Source organism: Tachypleus tridentatus, chromosome 2, assembly GCF_004210375.1.
Source record: "Tachypleus tridentatus isolate NWPU-2018 chromosome 2, ASM421037v1, whole genome shotgun sequence".
In the NCBI taxonomy this organism is placed as follows: domain Eukaryota; kingdom Metazoa; phylum Arthropoda; class Merostomata; order Xiphosura; family Limulidae; genus Tachypleus; species Tachypleus tridentatus.
Genome location: NC_134826.1, coordinates 90,288,639 through 90,306,174, shown reverse-complemented (window position 1 = coordinate 90,306,174; position 17,536 = coordinate 90,288,639). Strand labels below are relative to the sequence as shown.

The following is a 17,536-nucleotide window of genomic DNA, read 5'->3' as shown; positions in this document are numbered from 1 at the left end:
AAATAATGATAACTTCTGCAGTAATTCATTTTTATTTAAAATATGTTGTATCATCAAACCCTTCTTTTTCTGCCTAATGAGAAAAACAAATTATAAATGTCTAACAAAAAATATTTGTATTTTTAAAACTTAATTATCAAAATGAAAATGTATATGACTAATCTTGTTGTTTAAATCAATTATTTTTAAATGTTTCTGCTGGGCTCCCATTTGAAAATATTTTAAGCTGTGATAACTCCTATTCACATCCAAAGTAACAAAAAAAATACTGCAAATACACTGAATTATCCATTATTCTGTTTTTTATTTTAATGATGTCATGACCAACCCATCCCTACAATAGCTTTACAACCCTTCTTTGATTGTAGAATCCCTAGTTTGAGAAATGATGGTTTGAATAAAAGTGAAAGAACTTTAAGTTTATTTTTGGTCCTACAACAGAGGAGAGATATATTATTAGACTGTAGAGAGTTTTAACCCAAACATTATTTAGTAACAATCTTTTCAGTTGAATTAGTCCTCCAAAAACTGATGGATAGTTATTTGTCTCCTAAATTACAGTAACATAAAGCTAGTATGAAACTAGTATACAAAATTAGTAGAAGTGTAAAAAAAAATAGCTAGATATAAGTAATGTATCTGTAGCTTTATTTAGTTTTAGCTTTTAAATGTATGTGTATTTCTGAAGATATTTAAAATACTGTACCGATAAGCTGTGAAGACTTGAGATGAACTTCTGGTGGTTGTAATATCTCTCATGGAAGGTTCTTACTAATACAGCTTACCTCCTCTGGAATCCAAACCACCAGACACAAATTTACTATGGATGACAACCTATGAATGGGAGGATAGGATGGATAGGGCTCTTACAATTGATTAGTATTCCTATTAGTGTAGACTGTTGTCATGATCTCAGGGTCAATGGGCTGGTCTGTTATGGTAAGGTCAGACAGTGTTGAACATGAACAGTGAGTATTGTGGGTACAAGTTTTGAATTACTGGTTTTTACACAATTGTAATAATAGATGAACATCTGTTTAGACATGTTTATTTCCCATTGTTTCACCTCATGGTGGAGTGGTTCAGTGGGTTTCAGATAATACTTATTTTATTATAGAAAGTTAACATCCTATACTGTGAAATGAGACCATACATAAACCTTAGTTGAAGAATGTTTTTTTTTTTCTCATTTATCGTGTATCTCTGCTTTATCCACTCATTTTCTGAAAATTTATTAAGTGAAATTTTATTATTCTTTCTTCAAAAGAGTTTAAGGGTTACTTTTATTCTGTTAAGAAGATTTAGTTACAGAAAGAGTAATTGAAGAGACCAGCAAAATAAAAATAATCCTTGATTATAACAAAGTTGCAAGTGGTGAAGATATACAAGTTAGTGACCCTAGTGATGACAGGAGTACACTAATACAAGATGTACCAAATACACTAGTAAGAAAGTAAGCTGACACAGTGACTGATGGTTAGAACATGTGGTTGTAAGGTCTAATAGCAAATCAACCAGAATTAACACTTAATACCTAAAAGAAGGTAAAATTTTACCCCAAGATTATCTGAAAATATCACTATAATAAGTAAATCAAGATTTTATATAATTTATTTTTGATAATGCAATATTATACTGTCATTTGCACTCCTAGTAGGCATATTCATAGGTATACCTGGAAGCCAATGCTCCTGACATTAGGAGTTTTTGCAGTACAAAATTTAAGTATCCTTAAATTACAAAATAAGGTGAATATGGTATTTGTTGAAGAAGGAAATTCTATATTATCCATTTTATTGACTGGTTGCCATTTTATGGCAAAAACAATAGGGCTATTTTTCATCTTTACAACTGATAAAAATTTCAGGAGTAAATAATTGTAAAATGCAAAAAAAAAAATTAGTAACTTAAAAAAGTTGAAAAATCAAGTGAAAAGCATTTAAATAAAATTGGAAAGGCCTAAAACTCAAAGAAAGCTAAAAACACAATCAAGATGGACAGTGTCACCCTTTCCAATGATGCAGTCTAATTTCAGTGGTGCAAAAGTTAACTCTCAACTATTGTGACTTAAGAGGCATAGAAGTGACAAGACAAGCATTAAAAATCCGCTAATTGTAATCAGAAAGTCCCCACAGAGTCAGTTAGTCAAAGTGATTGGGCAATAATTTTGAAGGATTCTTGGAATCCTTCCCAGGTTTGGGAAATGTGAGAACAATAGTCTAGTGTCAAGCATCACGAAAATCATTCTCCTGCTAAGTCTGATTAAAGACAACCAGAAGAACGTCACTCTTTAGGCAAGAGAGAGATGGTGTAGTATCTTATAGTGAATATCATGTCTGATGATGTTCTTGGATCCTTCTTTTTTCTGTTTGCTGAATTTGATGATATCAGTTTGTACTCTTGTTTTCACAATTTGTAGCCCCTCTTCTCTCAGTTTGTGTTCTTAATCTTTCTCTCCTTATTTCAAGTCTCTTCCTTCCCTCCTTTTCTTCTTTTGTATTTCTTTTTCATTGCTGTCTTTCTTTCTCTCTTCTCTGTCTACACTCTTCCCTCTCTAGATGTTCTTGTTGTTGATCAAACAATCATAGATTACTAACTTTTAACATGAAACGTTCATCCCATTTGACACATTTATTAAAATCAGTTGTCATGGTTGTGTAGCATGATTGGAATCTCTGTTATGCCCAACATTTGCTATTTTTGGTGACAATAATTCATTTTTTTCAATAACTTTATCTAAGAATTTAGGTTCTATCTCAATATACCACATATTTCTGGCACAGGAGGCAATAACAATGAATTTTGTCACTTCTGAGTCAAGACATAAAATAGCCCGGTGCTAACTCCTCCAATGGACTTTATGCCTGTATCTTCTTTATTTGTTATTGAATTTCATTTGTGTCCATGTTTTATTTTATGATATTTTCGATCTTCTGATTTTCTATATCATACATTACGTATGTTAGAAAAAAGATATATACGTACTTCTATAAAACATTAAATATGGATAAACTTCATGTTTGTACTTCACAAAACTTCACACTATTCCACTCTTTGTTCTTGTCATCATGGTTTTATTGATCAGATACAATTATTTCTAAAAATTAGAATAAATGATCATGAAGGTTATTGACATTGAAAGTTAAAATTTCAGTTTAGCTTTACATGTTAAAGTAATAATCTAAAATATACCATTTATATATTACACGATGTTATTATACTTTTTAAAATTACAAACCTTTAATTCAGTTGATGAAACTAACTTTCCAACAGAATTAGGAAGAACACTTCCTTCTTCTATGAATGAGATAGGCATCATTTCGCTCAAACCGTATCCTAAATACAAGAATAAAGATCGTTTGAGTTATTATTTTAATGCTTTCATATTTATGGTTTAAGTGACAACTGTTTGTTCTTTGATACAATGTAGTAAATTTTATTGTTTTTCTTTATAAATATCACTAAAGAAAAATAAAAGCAAAGATAATTTCTTTAACATATAATGTAAAAGAATTAGTCTTGTCATCTTGAACGTTCACTGTAACACATTATCTGTTTTGTTATGGTATAATAAAAGGTTTGTGAAACCCAGCCTGTAGCTATTACTGCTTCAGAGAAAAGGTTTTGTTTGAATTACTTATCAGCTTATACAATTATTTAAAGTTTAGTTATTTTTATAAGTATTCTTGTAGGTATTTTAAATATTGATTCTAAATGTGTATTTGTACAGAACATAATTGCCTTTATTCTGTCATAATACAGAATATACTATTCCTTTTATTCCATAACTGCTAACATTTATGTTTTTATGAGGTAGTCGTTATATTACCTTTATACTTCAGATTTGTTATAAGTGTGAATAGAGAAGCCAGAGGGTAAAGTTCAGCAGATACTATTATTCTTAGTTTTACACACTTTCTTTTGTGAAAAATGTATAAATTCTGATATGTAAAATTTTGAGGGTGTAAAATTATTCTTTTAATTGTAATTGTGGTACAAAATTATGTGCATGTCTTGGTTCAGGCTACTCGTACTTTTAATTATGTGGAAGTATAGCTGCTTTAAGCATACATCTTGCAATGTCAAGCACAATACAGTATCAGAGGAAATATATCTTACTTTCTGCAAGTGTAAAATATATTAAACGTAAAAATGTATATGTTAGGAAAACTTTAAATATCACTTTTGAATCTCACTTGTTATAACGTGACAGTATTATGAAACAGAAATAAATATATCAGTACTAGAAGTCTTAATCATCTCTTACAAAGGTGTTGCTGTTAAACTCTAGTGACAGAGTTATAGTTAAGTGTGAAGGATGACAAATAAGATACATCTCTGTAGCAGTGTTTCAAAAAATATTTTTCTAACAAATATTTACTTACGATCACCATATAGATAGATCATATTTAATAATTGATATCTAAAACTTATTTCTTACTCTGTTGAACACTTTCCAAGAATGGGAACATTTTCATGATAACCTCATCATTTGCTTTCCAATTTAAAGGTGTTCCACCTGTTATAATATTCTTTATGCTGGTAAGATCATATTCTTGAACTTTTTGCACCATTAGTAGTTTATAAACAAAGGAAACAATGGTAAAAACGACTTTTGGCTGGAAAAGAAAGTACTGTAAATAAAGACACGAATGATAATTGGGATAATATTACAAAATTTTACAGCTTCTTAAATGGGCATGAAATGTCTTTTGATTTTCTAGCTTTCAACCTCACTGAAACTTTATGTAAAACATATCAAACAACAAGGTCACAGGTCCTTTACTTCCAGGTACAAAAATCCCTAATTTTGAATTTCTGACAGGTAGAGGACAACCCATTCAGCATATTCTGAGGCAACTCCTCATTGAATAGTATAATTGATAGTTAGGATTACACAGTTCATAATTAAAGTGTGAAGTGTGTTTAGCAACACATCATGGCTACAGCTCTCAGATCGTTATATCAACAGTCTGAAACTTTAACCACTATAGTATGTTTTGTCTGAAAATTATTTTTGAAAAGAGTTTTGGTTTGCTGTATTTAAATAAATAAATTATGTTGAAATATTTGTTATGTGTTTGAAGGAATATTGAAAATAGTTATGTAGTTGACAAGACTTTGCCTGTACAACAACTGAGAATGAAAATTTGGCTTCCAAGACTTCCACAATAGCATACCCAGAAAGAAGAGACCTTTACTGAGCCTACAAGAGATTTTTACTGGCTTGCTCAGTTACTTAACCTAGATGTGTTACAAGAAATGATGAATTAAATGGCATGCAACTTATTTACATAAACAGTATAAAAGATGAGGATATGATGAAACAACTAAACAAAGAAAATATGCATCCTTAAAAAAGCTCTTTAATATATTTAGTTTTATCATTAAATGTTATTTGATATTAAAACAACAACTTAAAAATTTTTTATCAGTCAAGTTTCTGATTTTGTACCTCAATGGAATTATCTTATTAATTAGATAATATGTTTATCTTAATTATAAATATGGCAGTTATATATTTTTACACATTCTTTTTATTTCCTCCTTTGTTTTAATTTTTACTGTTCATTAAAATGCTACTAGCCCCTCAGTGGCTCAGCGGTATGTCTGCGGACTTACAACGCTAAAAACTGGGTTTCAATACCCGTTGTGGGCAGAGCACAGATAGCCCATTGTGTAGCTTTGTGCTTAATTTAAAATAACAACATCAAATTCTACTTGTTTGTTAAGATTTAACACAATTCTACTTATTTGTAGATTCTTACTTTGTGATAATGAATAACTTTCAGAACCAAGTCAAATTCGTAATATGGAGCCACATTGAGTGATACATTGATTTTTATTACTAAGCCTAGTATTATTAAGGTAGATAAGTGACAAAATGGATATGTTGACAGGACGATATCTTCCAATGAGAACTTAAATGAAGTAGGATGCCTAGTGAAAAATCAAAAGCATTATTTTTTGAATAAACTGAGAAACATGTATACACAAATACAACTAATATTAGAATACTTAGAATAACATAATTTTCTTTACCTTATGGATAGGTAAGGTTTCCTAAATCAATTTAATTTTTAAGTTATATTAAGACACAAGCTATAAAGTGCAGTTAGAATTTTTTTTTTTACTTTCACAATCATTCAAAGTTTTTAGGTAATCAATAAAATTTTCTGAATCTATAACTTGAAAACACTTCTGTTATGTACTGTTATCTATAGGTGTTCCCTTTCATTCTTACTGGCTTATTCACAAAGATTATAGTAAGTAGATTATTGTAAGTTGGAAGAAAAAGGTTCTATTTTCTACCTACTAGTAGGTGAACATTGTTAGATGTAATTGGCTACTATAGTAAAATACAGATATGTTTTTAGATAATAAATCTTTCAGTCATTAAGATAGGATTACAAATTTGATAAATCAAGCTGATTCAGTTATAATGCTCTTCTCACGTAGATTGCATAATCGAAGCAATAATTCCATGGTGAGTATGAACAATAGCTTTTGGTAAACCAGTTGTCCCACTTGTAAATGTCAAAATCATGGGAGCTTCTTTGGGGTTGATTTTTGAAGGGCCAATATAAGTTGAACCATCAGCATCTTGTATTATGTCATAAAAGTTAAAACAGCCCTCAGCTTCTCCAAATACGAAGACGTCCTGTATAAAAAATAACTTTAGTAACTAATGTTTTTACTGATCAAGTACCGTTATCCTTTCTAGAAAACTGTTCAGTATTTCACAGCACCATTGATTTATGTAGTTAGAGCAAAATTACAAGGTAATTTCATAAAAAATACGTGACATTTCCTAAGTAAAATTATCAAATGATGCATATAATCCCCTATTATGTATTGTTATAATATACATCTATAAGTTATAATATTATATAATTTATAATTTTAGAGATATCACATATTATTTACATATTTTTAAGTATTTAAATTCAATAAATGTTGTTATAAAAAAACATAACTAGCCTGTATCAGGAAAAATCTAATGTTTTGTAAATTATAATATGTTATAGTGATATGAAATGCAGGAAAATCAGTATATGTACTTGAACACTAATCAATTTTCATTAAGTATATGGAAGTCTGATATACTTCCCAGTCTAATTTATCACAAAGTTCTACATTAAATACAGAGACTGTGAAAAGAACATCGTTTTATAGCTTACTTTTTCAGTTTAAAATTATTCTTATATCATTATTTAAGACACTGGATCTCTAAACACAAAAGTACAAAAAAGTATACTCTATATAATTATACATAGTAACATAAACACATAAGAACATAAATTTATCTAAATCTTGCCTTAAAGTTCTCAAGGTTTTAGTAGCTTTTTTAATTTTTTCAATGATTCCTTTTTCCATTAAAATATAAACAGCATTAGTGGACTCCAGAGTATATCGCAGCTCATCTTATGGGATAGAATGAAACAAACACGTTTTTCATTGCCTTTATACTTTATTGTTTGATAGTGAATTGCTGTAAAAGGTTTATTGAGTTAGAAAACAGTAACTATAATTAGTAACTAGATAAACTGAATTAAGAATATAATTCATAAATACATAGATAACATATATAAATTCTTTTATAAAACAATGAAGAAGTCATGAGCAAGCAAGAAGTTACTGAATGAGTAGATTTTGCATAACTAGATGAAAAATAACGCTTGCTGATAAGGCTGTTAACAACTGTTTAAAATTGTAAAAATAACTGTATTAAACATTTATATAAAGAACTAATGTTTAATTTAAAAAATTAAACACTTTATTGAAAAGTGTGTACAAACATATTACATTAGATATAAATTGTATCATACAGTAACACATCACATTTTTATTAAATCTCGGGACCATTCTGTAAGAATTCATCAAATGCAGCTGATCTTTTATTCTCAAACTAAATCAAACACCAAAGAAGTAAATTCATTGTGACGGCTAGAAAAATTAATGGTTAAAGATTTGTTACTTCTAATGGGTAATGACAGGTGATACATTATAGAGCATTTACACAAATATTGTCTTATTAAAAAAAAAAAGAGTATCAAACAGGTGATACATTATAGAGCATTTACACAAATATTGTCTTATTAAAAAAAAAAAGAGTATCAAACAGGTGATACATTATAGAGCATTTACACAAATATTGTCTTATTAAAGAAAAAGAGTATCAAATTGGTCACTGCAAACGTTAATTCTTTCGAACATGAAAAGATAATTAAAGAAATTGAGGTTAAATGAATAAAAACTTTTGGCTTCAGCAATCTATACTTGGTTTTCCTGTTGATAAGTTTTAAAAAAATGTTTAATCTAGAATTTCAAGATATTTTAGAAACTTTAATGAATTAATCCTTTTTTGATAACAGGTTTTATCAAAATGTTGTTCATAAAAATTACCACTATTCACATTAACCTAATAAATCTTGGTCACTCTCTAGTTATTGTTATATATATCATTCCAAAATTGAAATTACAAGATTGTGTGTGTATGTTATTTTTGTAGCAAAGACACATTCGGCTATTTGTTGTGTCCACCAAGATAAATTAAACTCCTGATTTTTACACTGGAACTCAGTAAATTTACCAAAGCAGAGACAGATTAGAATATTAAATTGTTTAAAACCAGAAGAATAAAGTAGTTTATATAGTTTTAAAGAATTAAACAACAAAGAGAAATTTAGATTTCATGCATTATCAGCATCGATATCTGATAAATTACACTGAGTCATTTTATAGTCCTATAAAAATATCATAGATAAAAGATTTACATTTATTCCAGATTTCAGATTTTTTTTTATGTTTTCAACACATTATCATAAACATCTCTAATAACATGTTATCATTCCATAAAGTGAACCTTTTGTAAACTTTTAAATTTTTATTCATGTGCTTACCTAATGCTATGTATGTTACTATGTATGAAGAAAAATAATATTTTTAACAACAACAAAAAAAGATACGCAAGATTGCAGTTTTTAATCATAATTAGAATTTGATATGCATAAATTTCAGAAATTATAATTATTATTTTTATTTAAACTTTATTTTTTATTATATCCAAAGGAGGTGTAGTGAGAATGTGAAACAACCATATCAACAGCATCAATTTGTGTTCATTCGGTGGTAACATATACATAGCATCTTCAACCTCAATGATTCAACATGGACAAATTTCAACACAGCTTCAGAAATGACAGTAATAAATCTATGCATATACTCTGGTATCTTGCAGCCCTTTAATACCGTTATTATCAGTCCTTTCAACAAATTATTTTAACCAAATCTCTCACATGCAGATTCTTGTTGTATAGCACAACACTAAAACTACTTGAACTATAGTGTATAGAACATATTTCAAAGGTTTTGAAAACACCACGTTGTGCTTTGGGTACATTATATATACTGTAATAATTCACAAAAGTAAATAGACCCGATAAAAATTACTTTACAGAAACTAGCAATATTTTATCAACTTTTAAATGTTTAATCATGTACTTTCTTTTTGTACATATATATTGCTAGTTATAACCATCTAAAGGAGATCGCAACAAAGATCTAGGAGTAAGCCCATACCTTTCTCAAAATAATTTTAGCGTTACAATTTTAAACAATAATTTATATGTTTTGGAGAATCTCTGCTTAGAAAATAATTGCGGTTCCAAGTATCTTGTGTTTTCAAGTGCAGGATTTACCATGTATTGAAATTGTAACTTGAATGTTGACCAGTTCAAGCCCAGCTGTACCTCTTTTATTATTACCTGTTAAGTCACGAATACAGAACACCTGGAGCTGGGTTAATTTTATATCACTGTACAAAAGACAAAATACAAATTACGATTTCACTATATTTCAATTGTTATCGACTATTATCCACTAGACGGCAAGCGTTCTTTAAGTTCAATCATAGATCCACTTTCAGGTTGTATTGTGGTGTTGCCTAGTTATACATTATACTTTTCTTTACTGATAACTGGTATCTTCAGTCTATTTCGAAAAAAGGATTTAAAGTAATAATTCCCAAGTATATGTTTATGCTGATTTTTTGTTTTTCAAAACCTTGTCAAAACCGAAAAAAGTGGCGAAATTGGGAACTACTTACATCTATATTAGCAATTAAATTCAACTGAACTCGTGTACTTTGTTATAGAAAGCACCACTTGGCTGTATGCTGTGCCCACCGATGGGAATCGAACCCTTGATTTTAGCGTTGTAAATACAAAGACTTATCATTGTCCCAGCAAGTGGCACTAAAATGGAAATTAGCAATCGAAGGGGGAAGTATTATAGGAAAAAAAGTCCGATTGTACTGTATAACTTTCGAAATTTTAAGAAATCGATCTTTACAAACTGCAGACACAAAAACACTTTGCTTTTATGATTACGATTGGGATGCCTTTTGTAATTTTAATAATAATAAGATTAAATGACAAAAAAATTAGCTTTCAGATGTGATAGCTACAGTTTAACAGTAAACTGTTGTTACTTGAATTTTTTAAAGAGTAATTGCTCTTAAACTATTAAATTTAAATAAATTAATGAATATACATGCAATAGTTGAAGTGTATGTGTGTATGTAATGTTGGTATATAAATTACGTTTATGGAATGTTAATAACATACATTAACAATTTCGTAGATGATCTCCGAAGATCCAATAGATTCACTTAAAGAAAAATTGAGTGAATTCTCTGTTAATGAATTGCTGCTCCTTTTTTCCATCCCCTTATCTGAACAAAAGTTTTTTTTTCCAAGTAAGAGTAGATAATCATCAAGTCAATTCATGTGTATTCAGATACAACCAGCCTTCATAAATTCACTGTTGCTGGAGAAGTCTGACTTACCCTTACAGAAAGAAGACTGTTCTTCCGATCCACAACAATATGGGAACACCATTACTGGTCTTCCCACGACCAACATTAATTTCACTTTCAAAATGGACAGTGAAAAGGAGACAGATAAAGTCATTCGCCTGTAGTGCTGTGGAAGTGAGCTGCCAAAACAGCAGAAGTGATTCATTCTCCACCTAATTTCTCATGTTCTGCTATTAAGTATTCCATCACATGCACTACCAGATGCACATGAACACTTTTATTACAGCATTAAACTTCAATGTTAATTTATTTTGCGTTCTACCCATGCCTCATACTAAACTGCACAGTGTATATTTAATTACTTAAAATGCTGGTTTATTCATTTATTCATCTAACATTTAATGTTTTACCCCCAAGTACACAAAATTTCCAGTTAACATTGTTGCTCATATTTTGTTTTTATATGTTGATTTGTAAATTTTATATATAATTTCCTTTCGTTTTTTTATATCTCTTTTTCTAAAATAGAAACGTTAATTCACTGTCACTTTACATTATTCTTTCTTTAACTTAAATATACAAAGAAAGAGAAGTTTATGTGTTAGGTTGCAAAGAATAAAGATTGTAAGAAGGAGAGAGAAAACAGTAATAGCAATATTACGGTCCCTTAATTAACAAAGCACGTGTATTATTGTTGTACCTTCTTGTTCTGATTAATATTATTATTTAACTTTCACAAATCTTGTAATATTTATTTTCTGGTTGTTACAGAAAATTTAACTTTGTTATTCGTCATTGCATAACAGCTCATAGATCATATTCTAGTGTTTTTCTTTTTATCACATACAAACATTTAGCACATAGCCCCATCACCTCTTGACTGATTTGAGATCTAATTAAAATTTTAGTCTCGAGAGGTCAAAACTTTTTGACCTGTGTATTTAACTAGATTCGTACTACAACTAAACATAAAAGGACGGTAATATAAATGGTTGAGCGGCATGAATAGAAAGGCTCTGAAACTAAGGTTTAAAGCAATTCATTTGCTACAGAAAAAGAAGTTCTGGAGGTGAACAACAGGAAAATGGTAAACGGATGACATCAATTAGCAATAAGAATGCCGCTGGGACACTCAGAAACATCAAGTGATGATAAAAAGAAGACACATGTAAAACACAAATGCAACAGTAGATGGAGAAACTCCTTCCAAGATATCTCTACTGAAGGAACAGAAGTAGTCCATGGACCAAGGTAGAAGTCAAAAGAAAACTCCATTCATTACAGTCTGAAGTGGAATTATTGAAAGGCTATCAACAATTACCAGAAAAGAAGAAACTTCATAGAACAGGAGAGAGGTATGATAAGCATAAGAAAATCTGATTGGTTTAAAATGATAAGTTGATTCATACTGAATTCCCTCCTCCATATCTTTTAAAGCTAGAGAAACAAAATATTTGATCACCAGGAGGCAGAAAACCCAACTATTGTAACATACAAATGAGGATACAAAGTCTATACATCCTGTCACTTAATCAAACATTAAATCTTCCAGTATGAACAAATATATAAGAAGGAAAACTAAATAGTATCCCAAACAATGGAGAAGTATACTCAAAGTGGACATAGAAAAAGTCCTAAATCTTACAATTCCAAGTTATTATTTGAAGAAAATGAATAGATGTTTGGTCCTAATTACACTATTAAGAAGTCGACTTAGTAAAGAAAGGTGCCAGAAACAGTAGCCCAAATTTTCCCTAGAATCAACAAAAAAATCTTCAGAAGTCATACAAAAAAACAATTCAGGCCGAATGCATATCTCCATCTCTCAGCGGATCAAGCGATGAACAGTTTCTCATGAAAGGGATCCTGCTGTCCGAAGAGAGACGCTAGATAACAAAAAATAGAGGAGGTCAGATTAAAAGAATAAAAAAAGATTCGAACCCGAAAATAAAACATTAACGTTAGGTAGTATTTTTTTAGGAAATTATAATGTGCTGAAATCCAAAAAGTAGTGTGAAAATCAAAATACACAACTGCACGATGTGCATCACTTTGTCAAAGAAAACCGTGAAAAACCCGTGCTTTGCTGAGAAAAAAGTGATTACATTCTGTTAGTAAGGTTCTAATACACAGTATCAGAATAGGAGGCGCACTGATGAGAGTGGAGAAAATTGCGAATTCGTCATTTCCATTGGCTTTAAATTAATAGAATAGACCTTTTACTAGACATGAGAAGTCAATGTTAGAGAATTGTTATTGTGTTAATGAGAAGAAAGTAAGGTTGTCTTGTAAAAATGATTTTTCGGCATTTTTCTATAAGTGAAAGTTGTTAAATGGAATAATTGCATTTTGCCCACTGCAAGTGTCAATCCCTTAATTTGTTGGTGTTAAAAAACACCTGAAATATAGGTTGAGTCACTGGAGGGGGCTTTTCGATGCATACAAAACTTCTTAGACTTACATTCCTTGTGTAGAAACTACAGACCAAAAATTATATTATGTTCTAGAAACTAAATTACTTTCTGTTTCATAAGGTTTTCCAAGAACAATAACTGCCCCTGCACTAACTGCTCCTAGGATAGCTATTGGGAAATTTATGTTGTTAGTCACACAGATACAAAATACATCTCCAGGTTCCAATCCTTGCCGTATGAGTGCACTTGCAAATCGACGACTGTAGAAAGCAACTTCCTTTTTGGTACAGAAGGAAGAACTATCGTACGCCACCTATACTGATAAAAAGTAAAATTGAATGTATTATCTTTTACAAATCAATAGCATGAGTAAATTTCCGTTCCTCATATATTTTTCTTAGGTAAATTGCTCAAGTTTATTACTATCTCAGCAGCCACAATTTAATAATCACACAAACATTCATTTTAATAAAGACTTAATTTCTCTTTATGTAAAAATCAAAGCAAAATTAGAAGATGAATTATATTAAGTAAAAATTCCTATAATAGAAAGTATGAAACAAAATTCACTTCATTCTTAGATAAAACAAGGTCATTATAAAGCATTTCAGAAGAAGTGAGTGCAGAATAGTTCAGTAGCTAGTGGAAATACAGTTTACGGTAAAGAAAAAAAGTGTTAGCTTTTGAAGTTTTATCATTAACTTACTGCACACTGCTAGGCTCTTAGATCGATGTTGTGGAGGGACCTGTGCAACTGTAAAAAATTAGATGAGTTTCTTTCAAAGAATGTAACTGAAACGTTCTTAGAGTGTGAAACCCTACATTGAAGGCTTAATAGATATGCAACACTAATGGAGACAATACTCCTTTCACGCTGGGTATATTTTGCGACTGGATAGATGCATGAAAAGGTACAGGCAATAAATTACTGTGAAAATAGAAAGGTGTAATGACTAACTGAGTATTTACCCACAACCAGTCAGCTAGACGTGAGGTATAGTGTAGTTATGGCAATAATAAGAGTGTATAGTTTAGTATGTACTTTGTGGTATCATTACCTTACCAAAATTACATAGATAAAGAAGTAAAAGAGGCGTTAACTCATCAAAGATGAAGAGTGACCTGAAGAATGAGAAATAGAGGTCTTCAATTTGTTGAGGGAAATAAAGCTGCAAAATCGGGGAGATATGTGGAAACAAAGGTGTTGGGCATAGACCACATTTCATTATTAAGGACAAACTTAGTGGCACTCTTTCCAACTGATGCATTAAAAGGTCTCAAGACACAGCAAATGTTGTGAATAGAGAGGACGAGAAAAATGAGATAATTGGTGAACAGAGAGAAGTGAAGAAAAAGGTCGTGTGTAAGGTATTGAATAGCCCACCATTCAACTGCAAATGAAATCCAGACGTTTACAAAGAAAAACAAATGTAACCTCATATGTTCCTTATCCAAGGCAATCCAATGTATGCAAATTCGTGGCTGTATATTATTTATTATAACTGTATCAGAGCGAAAAATTTTCTAAAGTCTTGGAGTATAGACAATTCCCATGCAAATTCTGATTCAGAAAGTTAAGTGCAAGATATTTAAGCGTCATTACACTCAAGCTCTTAGATGATCAAATACAATATTGTGGGTTTGCTTGCGTAGTAATAAGTAGAATATCTTAATACCTTCCCATATCTTGCATCTTATTGTTTGAATACTCAACAATTTTTCATTTTATTTAACTATAAAACTTCGTATTTTCAAATTTTATTCACAATTGACTAACTTGGACACACTTGTTGAATTGCTTTACTAAGGCTAGTTTATCATATATACCATTATCTCTGATTATCACATCTTACTAATGTTATCAACTATATCGTATCATGTACAAAACAACTAAAATGTGTAAAATATCTTATTTTGCAAGACACTAATGTCAACTCCAGATACGGTATGGTTGGTATATTATTATGCAGTCTTCTTTACTTTCATTAAAATGTTATTATAATTATTTATTGCGCTTTACATTTTATATACACCAACACCTACATTTTATTCTACTAAGATTGTGTATCTAATAAAACTTGGAAATGACAGTTTTTAAATGCAAACTTGTGTGGGATTATAAGAGCTAGCCATCATGGGAGGCTCATGAACTGAAAATGTAGTATGATTTAAAATTGCTTTCGTAGAGATTGTTCTTTTACCATTAATACCAATAATATTTTTAACAGTGGTTCATGGAGAATGGAGGGCAAGAGTTGCGTTGGATACTTACTTTGTTTTTTTGCTCAAACTAAATGTACAGATAATATAAGTGACAGACTTTCACATCTGTACAAAGCATCCTCTTTGATGGGAATAAACAGGATTGAAGGACACTGCATGCATCACTTTATACAATGAAGAGAGTGGATGTTTGTCTGGTGAATGACATTTGTCTGTAGTTAAAATAATTGATACACCGAGTGAGGAAAACAATGACACAGAGTTTCATCACGGCTTTTGTATGAAAGGTGATTTCCTAAATTCATAAATAGTCACATAATTTCTTCAAATCATGCACAGCTAACTAACAACTTCACTACAGTAAAATATCATTCACCTATTTTACTGAGAAGGAACATTGAGTCTTTAGACACAAACACCCAATTATAACCAGAATAATGTGTTTGTCTTAAGTGTTTGATAAGTCAAACACAAATGATGATGCATTGTTTCACAACCGACATGTTCTCGATAGCAAAATGAATCTTATAAATCGCTACTACTTTAGAGTATTGCTAAAACAAATCTGAATTTCTAATGATAATCTCACTGAAATCAGGAAAAGTGCACTGACATGTTTGAAGCTGAGTTTAGATAGACTATCATTTCAATTAATGAGATAAACAGCATCATATTGACAGACAGACAGGCATTATTTCATATGTACAACAGAAGAGTAGATTATAATTGTACCTTTTTGGCTAGAATTGGGCAATGTATGTTACTATTAGCTCAATTCCTGACTTAACAGAGGTCACCAAACATTTTTAATCGTTAATTGAGCAACAATACTCTAAATTTTTAACATTTCTGACTATTTTTTCTTTTTTGTTTTTCTTTAAATATTGTAAGTTTGAAATGAGACTATTTGCTTGATTACTTTGCGAAATGGAAAATAACATTGATTTTTATTTTGGCAAGAAGTACCAAATGGTTTAAGATTCTAGAAGCGGTCCTAAGCCTAAGACCATGGCAAGCAAAGACGTAATGAAGAAAATTGTCTACATGAAGAAACCTAAGCTATGCAGGTTCTCTTCTCCTAGGTTTGTTTCTGGAGCACAGAAGCTATAGATGGTTTCATCATGTTTAACTCCTGTGGAACCCTTCAGTCTCGGCACTCAGTAAGATACCAAGAAATGCTCGTGTTTAAAAAACCTATAAACACGGCCCCAATGGTACTGTGAAATAATGAAATCTAAATAAATATTGATATGTTTATTTTATACGTTTAGTAGCATAAGCACTATCTAGTCATTAAACGTATAAATTATAGTTTCATTTTCTTTAATCCTTTACACTTTTCTAATTACGTTTACATTTATAATAATTTTGGTTATATAGGTTTTATCCAAGATTTACAATTAATGCTGTCTCTCATCATGATAATATTATATTTATAAATTACCTTTAATTCCATGAGCCAAACACTTACCAAAAGCCGTTTGTCTCCATTTTCTTCTAAGTAATGATAGATAAATTCTGGAAAAGTCACATCAGGAATATTAATCGCAGGACGTGGAGACCGAAGAATCTTTTCATTCAATACATCATAATTATTTGCTTTACTTTCGTCAGCCATAGTGTTCGTAATATCAGGTAAGGGCTTTAACACACTGCACACTGTGAAACTTCTATTTTAGCTGATCCTTTAAAAATAAAACGTATAGACATATGTGAAATAAATAATAAAAGAAAACATCAATTTCTGATATTATTATTCAGTAAGAAACTGCTATTTATTTGAATCTCAGAAAATACAACTAAAAGTAATAGATTTGATAAGAAAATACATCTATAGTTTAGTAATGAAACAAAAACAACCATGAGTTATAAAACAAACAGAGGGATAATCAATGTTTGGATGAGCTTCGTAGTTGGAAAGTTATTGAATATCGCTGTGTAGCAGATACTTTCACCTTGAGGGTGACGGTGTTTAAATTTGTTATTATTCGTTTTCTCTCTGATTGATTTCTTGCAAAATCAAATTAATATTCAAGAGGTATTATCTCAGCAATAACTTGATGATATATGGCGCAGAATG

At 30.3% G+C, this 17,536-nt stretch overlaps 1 protein-coding gene across 1 annotated transcript; it reads right to left on the bottom strand.

Annotated features, from left to right (window-relative positions):
• Positions 1 to 31: 31 nt before the first annotated feature.
• LOC143245557 (uncharacterized) lies at positions 32 to 17,074 on the bottom strand. Its single transcript, XM_076491917.1, has 8 exons — positions 16,928 to 17,074; positions 13,339 to 13,546; positions 12,141 to 12,256; positions 6,456 to 6,661; positions 5,769 to 5,940; positions 4,442 to 4,619; positions 3,239 to 3,336; positions 32 to 73 (listed from the first exon to the last, which is right to left on the bottom strand). Exons 1-8 carry the CDS (start codon positions 17,072 to 17,074, stop codon positions 32 to 34), a joined length of 1,167 nt encoding a protein of 388 aa, XP_076348032.1.
• Positions 17,075 to 17,536: the final 462 nt, after the last annotated feature.